The sequence below is a fragment of the Lichenostomus cassidix genome, chromosome 4, assembly GCF_008360975.1.
Source record: "Lichenostomus cassidix isolate B80296 chromosome 4, HeHo_3.0, whole genome shotgun sequence".
In the NCBI taxonomy this organism is placed as follows: Eukaryota; Metazoa; Chordata; class Aves; order Passeriformes; family Meliphagidae; genus Lichenostomus; species Lichenostomus cassidix.
This window is the reverse complement of record NC_139484.1, coordinates 53,004,217-53,026,266: the sequence shown is the minus strand read 5'-3', so window position 1 is coordinate 53,026,266 and position 22,050 is coordinate 53,004,217. Positions and strand designations below refer to the sequence as shown.

Below are 22,050 nucleotides of genomic sequence, written 5' to 3'. Positions count from 1 at the left end.
TAAATCAGCACAAATATAAAAAGCAATAATATTTAATTTTCTGTGTTCAGTACTACTTCTTATATAAATTTTTTTCATAGTAAGTCTAGTGTCACAACATTTTCCCTTTTCTCCCTTTTTTCCAAGTGCATCTGGGTTACAAAAACATAAGCATTGCTTTGAAGCCCAATCGTGGCTCATTAATGTTAACATCTAGTTATGACTGTGGAAAACTGGCATAGTTACAGCTTGTGAAGGAAGCTCCAGTTGCTAGCAGCACTCACAGTAAAGTCCTCTCCATAATTTCTGGAATTAAGACATAATTAGATGTTTCATTGTAATTTATAAAACATTCTAACCATAACTAGTTCCTGAAGGCATCACAGCCTACTGTGGCAAAGTGGTGTTAGGAGTGTTAATGCTGCTCACCATTACCACAGAGGCAGGAGAGCCCATCTGCCACCTCTGCCTCACGCTTATGGAATGCACTTCCACTGTGGGGAAAGTGATCCTTGAAGGAAAGGGTGTGTGGAAAAAGGTACTCAAATGCTGCAGACTCTGACCTCTGCAACACGAAAAGTGATCATTTCCTATTTGTATTTTTAACAAAGTACACTTTCTTCTAGTGACTTTATATTGCATCTTTATTCAACAGGGTTTTTTTTATTTGTAAAGCTTGAGTAAGTTTTTTTAATTATACAAGAGATAAAATGTCTTTTTGATATAAATATTGTGTAAATTTTGAAACTCACACTTGTACCACTAGATTTTTCTGTTCCAGAGCTTTATCTTCTCTCTTTGCAATATTCAGCAAACATCTGAACATAGTTTTGTCTAATCTGGGTTTCCTGTCTATGGGAATTACAGTTTACAGCTTACAGAAAATAGGAACCTTTCTGATTAGGGTTCTCCTCTTCCCCTGAAAAATCTAATGTTTGTATCCTGTTACAAAAAAATCCTGGAAAAACTTGAAAGATTTGGTATCAGTCCATTCCTGCATTAGGTGGTAATATGGATAAGGGGTAACTATTATAGTGGAGAGTTGGTTTACAGCAAATTTATGTAGGCAGCTAATCAGTATTCAGACTTGAAACCACTCAAATAAAAGATGGAGGAAGTAAATGTTTGGCTTTGCAACAATCTAGGTTAATAAAGACCTAAATAAAGACTACCTTAGATACCCAAATCTATCAAAGACCTTTGTGTCAGTGCCATCCTCCCAAAACAGAAGGAAGTGATGCTCAGGGTGTTTTCTTGAACATTCTAGGTCACCATTCTAACTGCAGGCACTGGAGAGCTTTATGGACAAGGGTAGTGCAGCATTGCCTGCCAGGATTTCCATTAGAAGGGAGTTACGAGAGAAGCAGGGAAGTTGTACACACCATAGTCAGTGCAAATTTTCTCAGGCTGGATGGTAACCTTTGTGTTCACTCAAAATTGGAAAAAACCTAAGACCTTGGTCACCTTGGCTTTGAAAGAAATCACACACAGAGCAGTGTTAGTGACTAACTCGCAAGCAAGTAATGTAATATATTGCCAGGAAACTCATCCCTACTAATAGACTTTGGATGAGGGATGGGCCAAGATGGTAGATTGCACAAATAAACATCTTTGTTTTGTATACACTAGATCTTTACACAGTATTCTAGGACATGAGACTAGGACAAAGTGAAAGTATTGTTTCCAGAGAAAAGACAGAGAATGATAGGATTAGGGTTATGGTTAAGTTAACCTAGCAACCTGGGCAAAGAAAAAGCTAAGTATCTTACATGGTATCTACAATAGTAATTTGTAATGTGAGAGCCTGGACACTTTTTTATAGTTTGTCAGATTGTTCCTAGTCTGCAAAATGATGAAATTCTGCCCTTGAGCTTTATAATTTTGGTTTGTTTTTTTTTTTTTTTAAGTAAACTGTGGAGGGTTTTTTTTAATATGAAAAGCAAGAGTCTCTCTGACATGTAAGGTCCATCTTTGCCTATTCAGATGAGATTTTTTGTTTTAATTGAATAATGAACTTTGTATATTATTATATGTATTTGTATTTTCCTATTTTAAGAGCTTGAACTGTAATTCTCACAGTTTTTCTGTGTTTTCAACTCAAGGCTACTATTCTTCTTGCTAGGCAATTCTGAACATTATCATAAAATCTCAGTTCAGTCTGTTTTATTTTTATAAAGTAAAATATCACCTTTTTTTCAGCACCACGAACACATGCAATGTAAAATGTTATAGAAGAAATAGCCCTTCATAGATAGAGATTTTTCGCTCACAAGTTCCAGAGAGTTTAATGAAAAATATTCTGAGTTGAACTGCTTTTTTAGTACTCTTTTTGTAGAATTTACAGTGAATCTCTCAGAAAACTGGGCACAACCCAACTGAAATTAGTATGTTCTCAATGCAAATGTAAGCCATGTTTTCTCTAGGTGGAAGTTTTGTTCCTTCTTAGAAAACACCATGGTGAGATTATTAAATGACAAGTGCAGGATAAATTACTCTTTCCTGACTTCAGTCCAGATGTTTAAACAGAGATGGTTACTGATACTGCTCAGGAAATTGTTCCAATGCAAACAGGTCAGTGCTGTGCACTCTGCTTTTGGTGGGACCAGGCCATTCAAAGGCAGGGCTATTATGGAACAGAACTGTCCTTTCAAGACTTAATGCTTTATTAAGATTTTAGTGAAGATTAATTCTAGGCATTTAAGCTTTTTATTTCCTCCATAATGTAATATATTTTAAATTTAAATTTTAAATAAACTTGCCCACTTATTTCACTGTGAGTTTTCAGTTAGATCTAAAAAGGCAAGTTGATAGCAGTTAAGTACACCACTCATTATTTTCAGCTTAAAACTCTCAGGACAAGGCAACTGCCCTGCTTTAAGGAACAACACCCACTGCCATAGTTTGTGGTTTACTGCAGTCTCTTTCCAGTAACTCTCTATAGGTGTCACATCTACCTCAAGCCTTTATAGTTCAGAAGCCATTACTAACGTACCAGGTGACCTGTAAGGTCCCTGATAACCCAACCCATCCTATGATTCTATGAACTTAATTTTTTGGATCTTGTAGGTAACTGTTTCTTGAGCTTATCTGTTTTTATGGATTACAGAAATATCAAAATAGTGTAAAAGAGACTTGTTCTGGTGTGATATCAAAACTTTTAGTATTGAATGATCACAGACACTAATTCCGGGGGAAGGGGAACACTGCTGGTGTTAGCACAGATAATCCCACTGGGAACACATCTTAGAACCAAATAGTTTTCTGTCAGTAGTCATTTTAGTTCTGAAGATATTCTCTGAAATTACTACAGAGTAAATATGAAGGCAGATAGTAAAATATTAGGAAAAGTTTACCCATACCCATTGCTACTGGATGTGCATTCCAACTCCTTCATTCCAACTCCTCCTGTGAACAGTTACCTTTATGGTTGTTTTTTAGGTGCATCAGCAAAACCTAAAAGAACATGAAATGAAGAAATTAATGTGTCCCAAGAACATGAAATAAAGAAAGGTGCTAGGGGTACTGTTAATTGGTCATTTCCTAATGGAAAAGAGACAGAAAATACTCACTTTCTTTTTCCTGAAAGTTGATTTACCTCTTTCCGTGTTTGAAAAGAAAAGCTGTCAGATCTAAGATGCTGATCTTAGAAATGGACAATCTAAAGTTCTCTTTACTGTCTGTTGATTCTAAAGAGGTTAAGAGTTGACTGTTTCTGATTTAGACTTTTAGTGAACCCTTCCCTTAATTTCCTATTAACTACCATGAATGGTTTAAAATGAACTACTCAAACTCATTAAGCAGAAGGTAAAAAATATTACCTGCCCTATACAAGTCATATCAGAAAGCTGACAAACTTCACTGAATGCAGAACTTTTTTTCCCACCCCTTACCAAAACTGTCACAATTTCATAATGAAGACAGATAAAGGAATAAAAAAAAGTCCAGATCCAAGGAAGATCAAAAGCTGGTTCAACTCCAGTGCTCAAGGAAGCTTAGCACATTGCACACAACCTTGCAAGTACCACAACCTGCAAAGCAAGCAGGAACAAAAATTAACTGTGTTTTCTTTCTGAAAATGTAAACAATTGATGAGATTTTACTTTTTTTTTTTTTTTTTTTAATTTTCATGAGAAGTACAGCTGTTTGTACTAAGCCATAACACCAAATGCCCAAGGTTGTGTTCTGACAGTAGGAAAATGGTCTGTATCCAATGACCTTGTAACTGAGGATGTGGTCTCTGATGCTTTCTCTCTATTACCCAGTTCAAAACATATAAAAATTGAGGTAAAGACAAAATATCTGTTACTTGATTTTCTCAGCAGTGGTTTCCATATCTCTTTCAACTTTCTGGGTAATTTGAGACCAGCTTTCTCTGCCTCTGCAGAATGATCTTATGTATTAGGTTCCGTGTCACTCACAGTACCTGGCAGTGCAATGCCACAGATCTAGGGAGCTCCTGTTTACTGGATGTGTGATTTGCCTGCAGAAATTCCAGGAAATAGTCTGCTTTCTGTGACCTCAGAGCAGCCATTTCAGTTTACCACAAACCATCTGACAGTAGAATTGTATTTACATGATACACATGTTCACTAGGATTTTTATTACTCTCTGTTAGTCACAGATCATGGGAATATAATCTCCCACTCACCAAAGCTCTGGCCTCTGAGTGAGTGATTGCTCATTCCACTTTTCAATCAACAGCTTCTAAAACTATCAAAACTACACTTGAAGTAAAAGCTTTTGTCAGTTTCTTCTTACTTCTTCTGCAAGTCATAAAAAGTCTTCGTTCTTATCCCAAATACTCATATTGTATATAATTAATTGTATTATATTATTGTATATAATATTGTAAATAATTAATCTGACAGCATTTTTTCTGACCATGATCATTCAGGTAAAGAGCAGCTCTATCTGTTATGAACTAAGCCTTTATTTAGACAGAAAAAAAGCCACTCTGAAAGTTACTACTCACATTATTTTTAATGTCATAATTACTTTATAGCCACTGGGAAGATTAAAACTGATCCCCAAAACACCTCTACCAGCCTGAATAGGGAGACTCCGTCCTGACAGTTCCTGTTATAAGTGAGTAGGAACTATTTTCTCTGAGGGAAAACATACCCAAACATGTCCCAGGAAGCACTCTTCAATACTTGCTGCAATCACGAGAATGTGCTTAATTACTCTGTCCAAATATTTTTTTTTAATTGTGTTTTTTCTATTTTTTTTTCACACAGTTGGTCAGTGTGCTTGTTCTAAGGTAAAAAGTAGTCGTGCAGTAGTGACTCTCATCACCTCCTGATTGTGCTTTTCCTTGTTTCCTGTCTAGCAGGAAGGGAGGCAATAAGAAGACACAAAGCACTGACTGTCTCTGCTTAGGTAATGGCGGATTTATAGATTTGCTGAGATTCAGGGAAAGCGAAAGAAAGATTTTGTATATATTGGGATTTTTTTTTCATTTGGCGGTAAAATGTTCTGTTCTCCCATCCCTCTAAGCCTTTTTCAGTGAGTCAAGTCTATAAGCTCTCACTTCTGTGTTGAAATGGGTTGAATTCTCACGTTGCTTGAAAACTGAAAAAGATAGCCAGCAAATTGTTTTTAATGTATGAATTTGTTGTGTTAATATTGCTGTTCATTAAACACCAGGAATGGTTACACTGGTCATTTGAAGACAGTTTGAACTACAAATGAATCCACTATGATTTTACTGTGAATGCAAAATTACCACAGTCAAAGTCTTCTTAAAATTTAATAAGATGTCTGAACTTATACAGTCTGGCAATTAATTTTGGCAAAACCAGTTGTAGTGATGTATGTTCTGAGTAGATCAGATGATTAGCTCTGTCACATCGTGATCTCCAGGATTGTCCCTTGGTACCTTTTAACATATTTCTGATCATGTAAATCTGTAATGTAATTCATTTCCACAACTGTTTTTGTGTTGCTCCAAATGGCCTTTAGCTGTCAAAATATATACTAATCCATCACTTTGTTGTAATCTAACTGACAAACCAAAATATTCAGCCAGATAGCAAGATCCCTCCCTGCTCCTGCACCACCAGTAGAATTGTGTCCCAGCAAGCTGTTTGGCTCCCACTACAGATTCCAGAAATCAAAGTGCTGCCTGAAATATTTTATTCACTCATTCTGCCATTGTTTTCCTTCAGACTCAGTATCTCCGGATGTGCCTCCAGATCTTGTGTAAACAGATTGAGTCTTTGTTTATTTTTCAAATAAACAGAATCCAACCACAGTTTGCCTAGCCAACATCTTCTAACTGGAATGGCATCTTTGTTCCTATAAAGAACTCAACAATTTGAAAAAAGGATAAGCAAAGCTTCCATGCAAATACAAGACTCAGCTTTGCTGAACATGTATGTTCCAAGACTTCTTTGATATTTGTTTTTACTCCGTAAGTGTTAAAGGAAAAAAAAATCTTCTGCAATGCTTGTGACAATGCTGATTGCAAAAAATATCTCAAATTATTAAACATAATAAAAAAGTTCTTTGCAGATCTGCAGCTCTGGTTTGCCCTTAATAACTGCTTCTTCTTTCTTGTTGAAATAGATTTTGTCATTTTTGCAGCATTTTAGCCTCTTACCAGGCAATTTGCTCGTTTGAGGGATATCTAGACTCATGGTCATCGATAAGAAGATCCAAAGGGCTACTACTCCCATCAGATAAGGAGGATGTTTCATTCACTACCATCCTCTATGTTCCAATTTTCATATCAGACTGAGATAACATCTATGACCCATAGTTTCTTAGTCCATTAACAGCTGGAAATACAGGACCACTGAAAATACTTTGTATAGCTTCCTCTTGAATGAACTACTTTCCCTCCCCTAAACATAAACTTCAGTAATCCAGAAACAACTGAGAAGGGGTTCCTACCCTGACCTCATCCTGGCAAATATAAAATTTCACCTTCATTTGAGATTTTATCAGCACATGAAATATGAAAACTCCAAAGTTTTATAATTTGGGTGCAGATATGAGTAATTTCTCTAATCAAGAGAAGACATTTGAATTTTACTCTCAAGCCTGTTCAAAAATGAATGTTTCTTTTTCACAGCACTAATAGAATTGAATGTTTCTTGGACAATTTACCAATAATCTGGTGGTCATCATTTATCTGAATCTGAACTATTGTCAGTTTGTACTTGCATTGTTTTTTAATTAAAAAAAAAGTTATTGCATTAATTTCTAAGTCTTCTTTCCTGTAATGTGACCTTGTAGCATTTTTTTTAAAGCTTGTGCTTTGTTTCTTTTTTCCCCAACAGGTTTCTTTCTCGTCTGTTATTATTAGTCTGGTTCATTTTTCATTTTCCTTCATCAGTCATCTCATCTACCCAAAGCCTTCACAGCTTGTAGTTTGGAGAGACTGTAAATGGCACCAAAGAGCAGAAAAAAATATTTTTTTTTCTTTTATTCTTTTGTTCAAACCTGCTTCAGGGTTATTTTAAGGCTGGCTGAATGTATATATTGGAAAGAACTGTTGGCATTAAACAACACTGAAGATTATTTCCTCTCCCTTTTTCTGTTCAGATAAATCAATGTGGTGATTAAGGCTAGGTGAATGATAAAATTGCTAACAGAAAAGGCAACTCAAAGCAGTTAATAATACATATTAAGAAAAAGGAAAAAAACCTTTCTGCTCTGAAGATCAGTGCAAGGATGCAGGCCAGGACTCAGAAAAGCCTCTCAGGTTATCCATACAGCAAAGAATACTCTGAAAATTCGACCAAGACGGTAGGAGTCTATTAATACTCGCCAGGATTTGTGATCGAAAGGAACATAAATGGCTGGACTCTTAGGCTTCGAGACCAGTTTGCTCCCTACAAAGGGACAAATGTGGGAAATGCTGGTGCAACATTCTGTCAACTATGTAGCACATGCCAGTGCCACACCTCTTCGGGGAAGGTGGATGTATTTAGAGCAGACCTTGAAATAAAGCAACTTTAATTCTTGTCCACACTCTCAGTGTCCCCGGGCTCTGGAGCGCCGGGAATTTGTGGTTCCATGTAGCCCATAGAGCCACGGGGCACCAAGGCAGTGCTGACCAGGCTGCCCATCTGCCACAGTGATGCCTCTGTCCAGACGTTGTTGGGTCCAGCATCCATGGTAATTATACAGGAGAGAAGTGACACCAGCTTTGAGGTTTTCCTCTTTTCTCCTGGGTTCCTCTTAGGCTGGCAACAATGCACAGATTTTAGATATGCCTCTCTGTAGCCTTTAGCGGCTCACAGTGATCAGTATCTCCATCCTGTCCCACCTCTGTGAGTTATCAGGATTTCTTCATTGCTGTGTTTCTCCAGAACTGAGTATCTTGTGAAACTGCACACAGATATGCTGGGTTGGATAATTTGGATACCTTTAGCATAATCCATGCTGAGAATGCTTTTGCTGCTGTGTGCTTTGTCCAGTGATCCCATGCCCAGACTCCATTCATTCTCCATTCACAACAAATTCCAGCCTTTCTATTAAAGGTACGGAAAACATTCTAAACTCTAATTGCAAGCATACCCAGGAACCACACAGCTCTGCTGATGAATGGGCCAGGTCACCTAGTGATGAAGAGCTGTGAAGAGGCTGAGATGCTCAAAGCCCTCTTTGCCTTGTACTTTACTAGCAAGGTCAGCCCTCAGGGCTCACCGTTTGGCAAAGTTTGGAGGAGACTTCCAGTAACTGTAGAGGAAGGTTGAACTGGGGATACTTTAGCAAATTAGATGTTTGCAAGTCCTTAGGGCTGGACAGGAGCTGCTTGTAAAGGTGCTGAAGAAGTTGAGTAATGTCACTGTACTGCTTCCTATCACCTTCAAAAGGCTGTGGCAATCAGATGGGATTTCCAGTTACTGGAAAGCAAGCAAATGCCACATCCCTCATCAAAGCAAGGTCCAGGAAACTGCGGAACAGTCATCCTTACCCAGCATCTCTCCGAGAAGATCACTAAGCAGATCTTTCTGGAAGCCACAAGTCAATTCAGAAAAACCAGCAGAGTTCCACCAACATGATTGCCTTTGGTCATGAGATAGTTGGCTCTATGACTGAGGTGATAAGAGCAGCACACATTGATTTTAGCAAGGCTCATGCTGTGACATCCACAGCATCTTTATAGTCCAGTAGGGACTGGGTAAGTGGACAAGGTAGATGGCAGTCTGAACTACTCTACTTAAATGTAGTGATCACCAGTCCGAAATGAAACTGGCATGTGGTTATGAGTGATGTTCCTCAGGGTTGAGTAGGGGGGTTAGACTAGATGGACTCTAGAGGTCATATATTTTTCTCTGATTCTGTGATAAAGCCTTGCAGGGCACTCCGCAGAGTTTGGGTCCTCATATTGAAACCACAAATTATTTAGGTTTCTGTGGATTAATGGGTTAGGCTGCAGCCTTTCCTTAATTCTGAGCTCATGCAGCTGATTCTGCATGATAGGAAGTGGCAGTGCATCATGAGGTGTTTCCAGCTAAAAAGCTTCTCAGTGCAAGATCTTCTGCTATGATGTCCTGACCAGCAGTGATGTCCCCACAACTCCACACAAGCCTTACTTGAAAACAATCCATTTCATACTTCCTGATTTTGGGACTTGTAGTTGAAAGCAGGAGGTGAAAATGAACAATATTGAAAAAGGATTTTTAGCAAGGATCACTCTCTATTTTAGGCCCACAGCATTTTCTTGGAGTGTCCCCATCTCACAGCTATTCTGATGCATGGCTTTTCTTTACAGTACTTGTGCAGTCCGGATCTTTCAACTCTCAGTTAATATCGTTCACACTTGTCCAGGAAACTTGCCTCTTTGATGTACCCTTTATACATACTTCTCTCTTTGTAATTTAATATTAACTAATTAATTAAAATAACAGCCGGTTTCTTTGTTTCCATTTGAGACATTTACTCTGCTCCAGCTCCCCTCCCTAAAGTTAAACAACACTGAACAAGCTTTCTTGAGATACAGGCTTTTCATTGTTCTCTTTGCACAAGATCTGGTCAGATATTGCTGGTCTTTAAAGGCTGTTGTATTCACCAGCAGAAATGATAAGGCTGTGCACAGACTTCACAATTCAATCAGAGTTCATTAGGTTTAGACACATTTCCCAAATATTCATGTGCTATATGGTTACTTTAAAGTTTTGGTATTTTTTCCCCCATAAAAATATGTTTTGGCTGGGATGGAGTTTGCACTCCAAATATATTGCTAGAGAAATTGCTTCCTGCTGCATTTAATAGTACTGTAATGATTTCACAGTTAGCTTTCTGGATTTTGCTGAGCCGTGGAAGCAGCTTGTACCACTCCATTTCATGCTCCTGTCTCCTGTAGGGTCTATCTAGCAGGAAAAGGCTTTTCTCAAGTCTCTCAACCCCTCTTCTGTGATTTCTTAGGTAATTGCAATAGTTAATTGGAAATGGAATGTTTTTATAGCTTTTAGGATCCACACTGCATTGTTTTCTCATGTCTTTTGTATCTAAGATATTAGATTTGGTCTCGAAAGGCTGTGTTATTCTCGTTAAATGGATCTAAACAGAATGCTGGAAAATACCACAGCTTTGGACAGGACAAAGCATAGACTTTACTGCCATTCAGTGGCTTAATGGAAACATCTTAAGAAAAAGTCTTTTTTTTTTGGTCAAGATTTTAGGCATAATAAAATCGTGGTTCATTCTTCGTGAAGACCTAGTTTTCCTGGTTTCAGTTGTGTGGGATCAGATGTGAAACTGTTCCTTTTCTGGTTTTGTTGATGTTTTGAGAGCGCTGCAGTACACACCGACCCGAAACTGCACTCAGCGCTCCGCAGGTGTGTGCATTGGTGCCACAGGGGCAACTTTAACAGAGTCCAAGGGCTCGTGGTTTTGCCTCGCAGCCAAAATATCTTATGTTCACGTTGTGCCTTTCCTGAATCCGGCCCAGGCGGGCTGGATCTCAGGGGGTCCGGGACAAGCCGGCGGACCCGGGACAGCCGCTGCGCCGCGGAGCGTGCGGGGAGCTCCGGTGCGGTGAGGAGCTGTGTGATGCTGTGCGGTGCGGAGCTGTGCGGTGCGGGGCGCTGCGGTGCGGAGCTGTGCGGAGCGGTGCGATGCGGAGCGGTGCTGTGCGGAGCGGATCTGTGCGGAGCGGAGCGGTGCGGAGCGGAGCTGTGCGGTGCGGAGCGGTGCGGAGCTGTGCTGTGCGGTGCGGAGCTGTGCTGTGCGGAGCGGTGCGGAGCTGTGCTGTGCGGTGCGGAGCTGTGCTGTGCGGTGCGGAGCTGTGCGGTGCGGTGCTGTGCTGTGCGGTGCGGAGCTGTGCGGTGCGGTGCGGTGCTGTGCTGTGCGGAGCTGTGCGGAGCTGTGCGGTGCGGAGCGGTGCGGTGCGGTGCTGTGCGGAGCGGTGCGGTGCGGTGCGGAGCTGTGCTGTGCTGTGCGGTGCGGTGCTGTGCGGAGCTGTGCGGTGCTGTGCGGAGCTGTGCGGTGCTGTGCGGTGCGGAGCTTTGCGGAGCTGTGCGGTGCTGTGCGGAGCGCTCCGGGAGCACGGCCGGTGCCGCGCGCCACTTGCCACCCCCTCCCGGTGACGTCACCGCGCGGTGACGTGTCGCCGCGGCGCGGGGGCCGCCGGAAGCGGCGGCAGGCGGCGCGGGGCCGGCGCGGAGCGGGTTCGTGCCGCCGGAGCGGCAGCGGCGCAGCGCGGAGCTCCAGCCCCGCTTTCCTTCCTTCCTTCCGCCCGTCTCGCGTTCCTGCCTTCGCTCCGCGGCAGCGGCGGTACCGATGAACGGGCTCCGAGCGCCCGGCGTGCGGCCGGTGCCGACCTGCCTGCTCCTGCTGGGGCTGCTGCTGCCCGCCGCCGCGGGCGCGGGCTGCGAGCTGGAGGCTGCGGACGGCGGCGGCTGCCGGCGGGGAGCACGGGGAGGCGCGGCCGCCTCTGCGGCGGAGCCGGTGACAGGTAACGGCCCCCGCGCGTCCCGCCGGCGGGCGGGCGGGCGGTGCAGGGCGGGACGCCGTTCTCCCGAGGTCCGCCGCGCTCCCGGGCGCCTCCGAGCCGCCCTTCGCCTCGCGGGGCGGGCGCGGTGCGGCTCTGCAGAGGGCGCCGGGCCGGTGCGCAGGGGGTCCGGCTGCGGCGGCGGCACTGCGGTACTGCCCGGCGCGGCCCTTCCCGGGAAGCGGCCCGCCGCAGGATGTGTGCAGGATCCTGTTGAATAGCGATATTGTTGAGATCCGGAGCCGCCGCTTCCGCGTCGCTGCCGCGGTGCCGCCCGTGCGGGTGTCCGGGGCGCCGCAGCCGCGGGTCCCTCGGGCGGGGATGGGCTGCGGCGGCACGGCACGGCACGGCCGAGCGACCCTCCGCAGCGGCTGGCGAGTCCCGCACAGCTCCCGCACAGCTCCCGCACCCGCTGAGCTGTCCGTCCCTGCCCAGGGGCGCTCAGTTCTCCAGGAAAGGGGAAAGCATTCCAGCCTCCGCTTAATTCTTTAAAGAACAGTGAATACACTCACAATGCCGTACTTAAGGCGGTTGGTAAAGCCTGCAATTCTAACTGGCAGTTGTGCTGGAACGGTTAAAATAATCTAACTTCATCAGGCTTTGATGGCTCTGAATTGCTTATACACATTCTGAATCTACCTTGTTATGAACAGGAGGAAGCTTTACTGCCTTTAGACAGTTCACTTAAGTAAATGGGATTTGTGTGGTAGGAAATTCTCGGAAACATTTAGAAGTTTGTCCTGTCTCATAATGTGCTTTCCAAAAAGCTCCATAATTAGGAGGAAGAGCATGGAGGGTGGGCAAAACAAGAAGAACCCATATCCCCTCAGAATCAAAGCAGTGTGCATTTCTTATCAGAGAAAAAACTTGATTTTGTTTGTAATAGTATTGACACCCTGAGCTGAAAGTACTGAACTTCAGCCAATGGCACATACCCGGGTTTCTTCTCAGCCCAAAACCCTAAAGACATGAATTTTAATTATAAAGAATGAAACTTCAGCAATATTCACGCAGTAACTCCAAGATGGGGGTGCAAGACTACATGATCTGTTGGTCCTGTTTGAGGACATGACATTTCTGAAATCTGAATTGTCCAGTCTGTTGCCTTGCTGTATAAACGAAGGAAGTTGGAACATCCGCAGTCTGTGGAGCAGCAGTCGTACCTCCCGAGGGTGTTGGTGAAATGCTGTATGGGAACAGCTCTCTCTTTTTTTTTGTTAAATTTTTTGATTGTGATGAATCTGGTTGTAGGTGGTATTAAATGATTCTTACTGTGAATAGTGCTGACGCTGTCTACCTTTTTTGCTTAATCAATTTTGACATGTCGGTCTTTGGAAAAAAGAAAATTTTTTTCGTGTTTTATGGACTGTAAAAGTACTGAGATGCCTATCAGTTGTGTTCTCACCCTCCTAGCAGTGACTCTGGTGAAGAAATACAATTATTTGAGAAATCTAACGTGCTATAAGTGGATTTATTGTATTACATGACAGAATGGTCTGGGAAATATGTATGGCTAAAAGCCATCTTAGAATCAGTTTTAAATTTTAGGAGATTTCAACGTAGTTCCGCATCTATCCAGTTAATAAACACAGTGTTTCAGTTTGTCATGGAAGTTGTTTGCCTATCTAAACAAATAACTCCCAAATAGTTTTAAGTTACTTTTTGCAAAGCTGGAGGAACTCTTGAAAGTTTGGAAAAAAACCAGATGACTTGTTCAGGGGGTGATTTTAGTTATCTATCATTTTTAAAAAAGAAAAGTTGCAAATGTGCTGTTGAGTTAGGAGAGAATGCCAACACTTGTCTGGAGAAGAACAAACATTTAATTCAGTAATTTTGACAGTTTTGAGAAGTACAATCCAGAAAAGAAAAAGCTGCTAAATATAAAATGCTTCACTAGCAAGAGGCTATTGGATGCTTGAATAGAGGTGCTCAGGAAACAGAGCTGTAGGAAATAATTCAGAACTCCTAGTCACAAATTGGTCTGAATAGCAACATGCAGCTGACAAATGTAGATGCCATCCTTGTTAAATTACAGAAGGCTTTTATTTTTTTTTCTTTTTGATTGCACTTTTGTGTCTAGTTTTGAGTATTAAATCAAAAAGTACAGAGGAAAGTAGCGATGTAGATTGAGAGGCTCAGAACCTATGACTAATTTTTTTTTTTCATCAAAGTATTGCATTATTTTGATGTGGTGGAAAAGGCTGTGGCATGGGTATGTATGTAAGAAATGGTTCACAGAAGTACTGGGGATTTTTTTAAGCTATTTTTTTTCTGTTTTTTTACTGTGGTTCAGATGTAGGTTAAGAGGAAGTAAGTTTTAGTGGGTGTGATTTAGATTAAATATAGGCTGGAAAGTTTTTACTTATAACAGTCAAATTACGTAGATTGTTAAACAGGTTCCCATTATTAGAGGGTTTTATTGGGTTAGAGAAGTAGCTGGCAAAGATAATCTAGACACCTGACAGAAAATGGATGTATGATGAATTTTAGGACTAAGGAAGAGCCTAAGATTCTATTTTTGCCATATTTCATCAGGTATTCAGGTATTTACTTAATTTTTATATAGATAATCTCTACTGTTGTCTTGCCTGTGTATATGTGCTTTTTTAACAGTATTTTTAAACGACAGCTGAATATGTAACATGTGACACTGTGCTTGAAGGGATTTAGTCACAAATATGAAAACTGGACCAACAAAACTATGTCTCCATTGGAGGGAACATCATGAGGCTGTTGGCTGTTCACTCTGGCTCTGCTTGTTCACTACTTAATTTGGTAGAAGGTTTTAAGGAGCCTTCTGTTCTAAGCTTGAAGAAAACACTGGTTTTTCACATTTTCATATTCACCCAATTTTAAGTTGCTTTGTAATTCTGGATAGTTGTGGATTCTTTTCATATTTAATTTTAATCCATGATCATGGATTAACTTGTCTGCTTTTGGATGAGACAGAAAACCTGCAGCTGTATTTGGCTAATAAATTTCTCTCAAATTATGTTTTACAATATTTGAGACTAGTTTTAACTGCAGCACTACATTGTATTTACTAAAGAAACGATGGACAACATAATGTAACCTTTTTCTTAGTCATTCAAAGATTTCTCTTTTAATTGCATTTCTATTCTGGAACTTAGCCATCATCTTAACACTCTGAGCTCTTCAAATTAATCAGACTTTGGCATTTGAGAAGCGAAGGTTTCTGGAAAACGTGTTTTTAGCTGCAACTTTGCAATTGGCTTAGGCTGTTCTAATGTGGGTGGCTGTTGAAGTGGGGCTTTTTTTTCTTTGGCGTTGACCCCAGCTGGCCGTGCACACAATATTGTTACAAGAGAACTAGTAGGAGTAGGCATGCTCATCCCACTACTGAAATCCCTCAAGGAGGGAAGGAGTTCATGCTCCCTTTCGGCTTTGCACCACCTGATTGACCCTAATGTTGTGATGAGCACTGAATGTTGCTTTGGCTTGCAGGAAAGTGACAAGAACCACAGGTAACAGGAAAAAGGATGAATTTCTCATCGGACTGTTTCCTGGCTTGCTTTAAGGCCAGCACCAGTGCAAAGAAGAGGGAGGATCATGCGGGTGGGGTCAGGAGAGGGGAGTGAGGATGGTCTGCTTCCTGTGATGACACCTGGTGATAGTCTGAACAGGGCTGACCATGGAATTTCATCACTAAGGTAACTGTGAAACTGCATCAGTGACCTTTATGGGTCTTGAATAATGTATTTGAAATTTGGTGGTTCTGTGTGAGACTTCATGTGTCGTGAACTAATTCGAAGAGGGTGATGAATCTGATCATGTAGCAAAATGCTTTTGCATGACTGTTTTGGCATGCACTGGTCTTAAAAGTCTGTGAACTATGAGACTTCTGTTGCTTCCTTAGTAAACTGCTAGTAGATTTCCCTAGTGATGAAGACTGAGTGTTACAGGGTTGTTTTTTTTTTTAATTCCATTACTTCAGTTTACAAGGAGTTGAGTTAAACTCCTTGTAATCTGGTTTTACCATTTCTGGTGGGAGGACAGAAATGTCAAATCCTGTCTCCTTTAAAGGGTATTGACTTCAATCTATCAGTTACTTTTTCATAGCATCTCCATGCAGTCATCTGTCTCTGAAATATAATTAGTTTCTCAGCTTAATTAAAATTTTAATTTCTTATCTTATTTTTATTTTTGGTGATGAAAAGTAGAAGAAATTCAGGAGGGATCTGTGTTTGGATAGCTCAGTCAGCAGTTGCATTGTCATAATATGAGATGCAGTTAAAAAAGCTGTGAATGGCTAGATTTGTAGATGGTTTTGAAACAAATATTAAAAACAATTAACCAGGAGAAATCTTGGCCTTTATGTAGCTGACTGGCATTGGACTCCCACTCAGAGATAAGGTATCAAGCACTTGTAACTTCCTTTGCCCTTAGTTGAATTTCTTTCCTTACAGCCTTCCAGTGTTGTGATTATTACTCTTCAGTGCTTCTGCTAGTGTGTTCTACACCTTCTGGTGTCCTGTGAGCTTTTTTCCTTCTTCTCTTCTGAAGGTGGTCTTAGTGTTGTGATACAGACAGGTTATTTAGCTGATATTTTTTTGTTGTGTTAGAGAAGTGGTATGTAGCAGACCCTTTCTTAAAACCCCCAGTGTCACTCCCTGAAATGTTTGAACTCTGTCATCTCTCCATCAGCAGGTTTCTGTGTTGCCTTTTCAGCTGTAAGCTTTCTGAAGAGAGCTTTCCTTCTCTGAAGATCTCCTACCAGATTCTGACAGGCTGGTCCTACGCAACTTGGGCATGACTCATTTTCTTCTGCCTAACTCCAGGGATGCTTATCTATCATAACTAGGTTGAGCTGCCATGTATTTGTCAAAAGAGAACTGTGCCCAGTGACAGGAGCAGTTGATCTGGATAAGATTTCCCCTGATGGTACTACACAATGAAAACCACCTAAAAATATAGGGGTTTTTTTGGTATTTGTATGAAGTTAGCAGTTTGAAATCCTTCTAATTGATTTTGAGGCTGTGTGCTCTAACTTGTACATCTTTTTTCGCATTTAGTATTCGTTCTCAATCAGCATTTAGGGAGAGGAATGTACAGTAAAGAGCTGTGATGTGGTAAAGCTCAGAAAATTACTAGTCTTTTTCTTTAGTTTTTAGTGTGTGGTCAAAGACTCTTCAGAAGTCAAAAGTGTATTATTTTCCATGAGTATTGACTAACTTATTGCAGAAATCCTGATGTATGAGAAGACTTCATTGGGATTAGTCAGTTACATCCTATCTGTGAAATGGGCTTTTTAAAGTACAGGAACTTGAGATGTTTATCTTGACCACACAGGACGTGTGTAAAGCATAAATAACCACTATGTTCGTTGTCCTAAAATAAGCACATACACATTTTTAGCAACCAAGGTGAGTTTGAAGTTATTACATAACTTAATCTTATTCTGCCTTTGGTTACTACTAAGTATCTCCAGTTGCTATGGAAACTGCATATCTGAAAGGGGAGGGGTGAATAAAATTGTAATGCCTTGTTAGAATTTAGGATCAGCACAAACAGAATGTGATGACTGTCAGAAAATTTGCACTTGTTTACTTGGTTTCTCTGAGCGATTCAAACTTATCTGAGGAGTTTATTTATACCTTTCTTCTCCCTGCCCCTTTCTTCTGGATTGCTCATTTTCTGTCAAACCCAAAAAACTATGGCATTTTTCCAAGACCTGGTAGAGGCATCTTTAAAGCTGTATGAGATGTACTCTAGAATTCTAACTATAATTTGTCTTGGAAATTGAAGATAATGTGCTTGTCAGAACAATTAAGAATTTGAGCTCACAGCACTCAGAACTGTTGACTCATTTGGTTCAATAGCATTCAAATTAACAGGTAAGAACCACTGGCCTTTTTAATCTCATTCCTGTGGTCTCTTGCCAAGATTTATAAGTATATCAGGGGAAGATTTTCTCTCTCTGCAGACCGTGTCATGCTACTGCAGGTGAATCTTGCTTCTCCAGCGATTCCTAGATATTGAGGTGGGAAGGCAACCCATCACTGAGTGACTGCAGCTTGTGTTGCAAACCACAAGCAGCACCACAGCAGCTTGTGTAAATTGGAAGTGTTGTTGAGGCTTTTTGGACTGTGTGAAGCTTTGACTGCTGCAGTAGCTCAAAATTTATAGGAATGCAAAGATAGCTTTGATCCTTTTCCTCTAGGCAACACTTTCTCTTTTCTACCTTTTCTTGCGCATCATGAATCATTTAAAACCATCATGTCAGCAACTCAGCCCTCTGGTATTGTCTCCAGCTAAAATTTTAACACCTGATTTTTTTTTGTGTGTGTACTATTTTTCTGTGGTTGTTGTTCATTTGTAAGAAATTGTCATGTGCTCAGCTCAGAACTTAGATGAGCTGTGTTTAAAAGCAAACAAACCTTGTGATAGAGTATTACTTTAAGAAAAGTTTTGTTAAATAAAAATTTGCTGAAGACATTTTGGTTTTCTAGGCTCTGTGTACTTTCTCCTTAAAAGGAGAAACTTTCCACACATGAAGGTGTGGTCTGAATGCTACTTCTCACTTTGTGGTTTAGAATAAAGGAAGGGGTTAATTGCATGCAATTATTAAACGTGTGCAGTAATGGTACACAGATTAAGGAACAATTTTTCTCGGTTCCATCCAATGGCTCTGTGAACTGAATAACTTTAAATTCAGAGTTTTCTGCAAGTTAAATGTGTTATTTAGAAAGCAAATTTTCACACAAATGTTATTTTATTTTTAATAGTAAATAACTCCTTGTGGCTCCCCTGGAGATTTGTCAAGAACTAACTCCTGAATATTTTTATTTTTATTTTCTTTTTTCTTTTTTTTTTTTTAAATATGTGTAGCATTTGATGAATGAGTGAATGGCTAAAAAATCCACTTGCTAATGGCCAATAAGTGGTTACTTTTTAGATTTACTCTGTTTTCCTGTAGAGTGAGCTTCACCACGAAATTATAAACTTTGAGTAATAACTTTTGTCAATTTACTGAATTTTTTTTTGTCCCAGCCACAGGCTTTTACTAGAAATGCATTCCTCCCTCCTGCTCTCACTAGATGCATTAAGCAGGTGGCTCTTCTGTTTGTTTATCTAGATCTGAAGCGTATGCAAAGCATCTTGTGTTGCTGCTCTCTAGTACTCTGGAAATGACAAGCTTGATTAGTTTTTCCTCATTTTGAAATGCTACACAGTATTATTATTTGAAGAACAACAAACAAATATTATACTGTTAACAAATAAAAAGCGTATGCAAATCAGGTGTTCTGTGATGATTTTGAAATAAATATGAAAGATAGTTATTCTGAGTAGGAGTCTTCCTTCTACTGGAGTTTTAATTCTAGATTGCTGTATTTAGAAGGTTGCAGGGTAACTTGCTGTAACAGTGTATATCTATGTGAAAATACCACTGGCTTCAGTTATTTTTGTCACCTGAAGTATTAAAAATTATTTTGAAGTGAAAATGAAGTTGCTTTTTTAATGCCAAGTACCTTTTACTGTTTTGCTAAATATGAAAATTAGACTATGTAATATCATATAGTTCCAAAATTTATGTTGTCATGTGTCAGGATGGAAAAGTATATTTATATCCTTTCCTACTTGTGATTTTTAGTTGCAAATGAAATGCACAGTGACAGTACTGGCTTTCCCAGAGTTTATTTTTAATTTTTATTTAAAAAACTTGACTTTGCCAGTACTTCTTTGGAACATGGCTGCCTCAGTCTCTTGTTCATACCTGGTTCATGTTTCCTGAATGTATTTACTGAAAAGGTCGGTGCCAGAGTTATTTTCCAGTTATTTTGGAAACAGCACAATAATCTGGCAGTCTAATATACAGATAAGAGCCACTGAAAAGGATTCCATTGACTTCAGTGTATGAACCTGTACTATGTATTCACTGAGATTTAATTCTAAGACTGCATTTAAAGTAAAGTAATATTTTTGTTTTGGTCTTGTGAAACTGCACTATAACTGTAACTGGTTTTACAGCGCTAGTGTTGCAGGCAGGGGTTGTGTTGGAGACCTGTGGCTCTGCAGCTCCAGAGGATGGTACTTGGTGCCTGGTTTAACTTGACCTTGCAGTGGGCTGCTTCTGCAGAAAGGATGCTCCTCCTTTGTGCTTGTTGCTTTCTCTCCCTCCCTGCCTGTTCTGTGTGTTTGGCTGCTCACTTATCATGTGTGGAGGTGGACTGCTTGGGGGAATTGTTGGAGCTAAAAGCTGGGGTATTTTTTCATCAGGATCAGGTCTTTGATTCTCCTCACAACGGTGTCTTGTGAGGAGAAAAAAGTGTTGGAGGAAAGTATTATTAACCATTTTAGTGGAAACCCACACATGCCAAGTAAATAGCAATTGAGAAAGGTGGGTCACAGAGACTTGGGTACTCACAAAAATCAACGTTTTACTCAGATATTACCAACCGTGAGTCTGAAAAATGACATTCAAAATTGATAAGCAAATACTTCAGCTATTCTTAACACTTGCAGAGAGAAGCTTTTAGATTAGCAGTAGAGCTACTAGGGCTTCTTAAAGAGCTTTGTTATTGTAGATGATAATAACTGCTTATAGAAAAATGGATGGTTTGGAGTGAGACCTTTGTTTTGGGAGTTGCCTCTGGTTTTTGCCTGTTACTTATTTGGTTTTTGCCTGTTGACTTATTGTAGGAGAGTTTATATCTTAAAATTAAAATTGCTTGCCAGGCATAATTATTTATTTCTATGAAGTAAAACTGATGAAATGTGATTTTATTAATACAGGGTAATAAGAACATGTCCCATTCTGATTTGGCTGTAGATGTCTGAAAGCAAAAAACCCCCACCTATCTGAGCTCTGATTGCATCCAATTGAGTACTTTTAAACCCTGTTATAAAAGAATCCAAGTAAAACTAGTTTGTTTTGTTTATTAAGTAAACATCCTAAGAAACTATGCATCTGTGGTGTGTAATTCTTTTGTCTCTGAAGCACTTGGAAGCTTGTTTTATGTTGCCTCATGTCTGTTTATAGTATCCTATGAACAGTAGTCAAGGCTCTAATTTCTCTTGATGTCTATGGGTGGTAAGACTTCCTTATTCCAATGAAGTGGAAGCTCTGTATGCAACCTGGTCTGTGATCATGTTCACAGAAGTCACTATTTTCTTAAAAACAGTGATGGACAATCACAGGTACCATGTTGTCTTAATGGAAAAAAAAATGGATTCATCTTCACAGTACTAGATGGTTACAGATGGAGCGTCAGAAATTAATGGAAGTTTGGTGTGTAGCAGGATGATGAATTGGGACTTGATATAAGCTGCTGTTGCTCGCAGAGGTCTCTAAAAGTATTTCATGATACTGTGTGACAGGGTGATGAAAAGTAGTGTTGACATGCAAAAGAGTGGTGCAGGGAGAGAAAAGAGGAAGGAGCTTACTTTAATGAGTACTTTCATACCATTAAGTGTGTACTTAGAGTCAATTTAACTGATTAATTTGATCTTGGATTAGTTGTTATACTTGAGATATTTGGGAGTAATAGTGTGTTGTTCTTTGGAAAAAGTCTAGTTGGTGGTCAGGAAGAAATACTACAAATTATGAAGACAGAGAAATAGAATACTAATAATTGTCACTTGAAAGGATATGCAAAACTAGAAAAAATACGGAAACATGCAGAATATTCTGAGTGAGGTGAGAAGGGATCTGTGGAGATCATTGAGTCCTACTCCTAAGTAACTGGCCCATCTGGTGATGGAACACACAACCTTGTTTTTATTAGCACCATGCTCCAACCAGCTGAGCTAAAATGCTTGAACCAAGCTTGCCAGTGCATTTATATATATATTTTTGTGTAAGATAAGAAAGTAGGACTTGGTATTAAAAGACTTGCCTATGGCTGTAGTTCAGAAGCTAAAGGTAGCTGCTTTTTAGGCCTTCAGCCTGTCTTCTTCCTCATGCTGAGCTATTTCAATTTAATTGTTGGTTTCATTTTTTTGCTGGAAATATGCTGAAATCAGCTAAGCAAAAGTTGAGTGAACACTGGGCTGGAAGCAAGGAAGGCAAAGAAAGTGGAGGGAGGGATGGAAAAGCACTGTGACAGCCAGATGGGTTTCGAGTCTTAGGAGGAGATAGCAAGGGTGTGGTAGACCTCTTTGAA

The 22,050-nt window shown here is 40.3% G+C and overlaps 2 protein-coding genes across 8 annotated transcripts in view; both read left to right on the top strand.

The window, feature by feature from the left end:
• Positions 1-10,648, top strand: part of TBC1D19 (TBC1 domain family member 19) — a 58,621-nt gene extending 47,973 nt beyond the window's left edge. For 2 of the 6 annotated variants that reach the window (XR_014851796.1, XM_085059198.1), the window contains 2 exons: positions 4,982-5,064; positions 5,312-10,648. Coding sequence is in view for 2 of the 6 variants with exons in the window: in XM_085059198.1 (XP_084915324.1) it covers positions 4,982-5,029 (48 nt within the window). In the remaining 4 variants the exon portion in view is untranslated. Of the gene's footprint in view, positions 1-4,981 lie in introns of all 6 variants that reach the window. The other 4 variants (XM_085059202.1, XM_085059197.1, XR_014851795.1 and 1 more) reach the window with 3 other exon arrangements.
• A 906-nt stretch (positions 10,649-11,554) lies between these two features.
• The window catches only part of STIM2 (stromal interaction molecule 2), a 68,199-nt gene continuing 57,703 nt past the window's right edge, over positions 11,555-22,050 (top strand). The window contains exon 1 of one of the 2 annotated variants that reach the window (XM_085059194.1): positions 11,555-11,890. In XM_085059194.1, coding sequence (XP_084915320.1) covers positions 11,716-11,890 — 175 coding nt within the window. In that variant the 5' untranslated portion in view covers positions 11,555-11,715. The remainder of the gene's footprint in view (positions 11,891-22,050) is intronic. The other variant, XM_085059193.1, reaches the window with a different exon arrangement.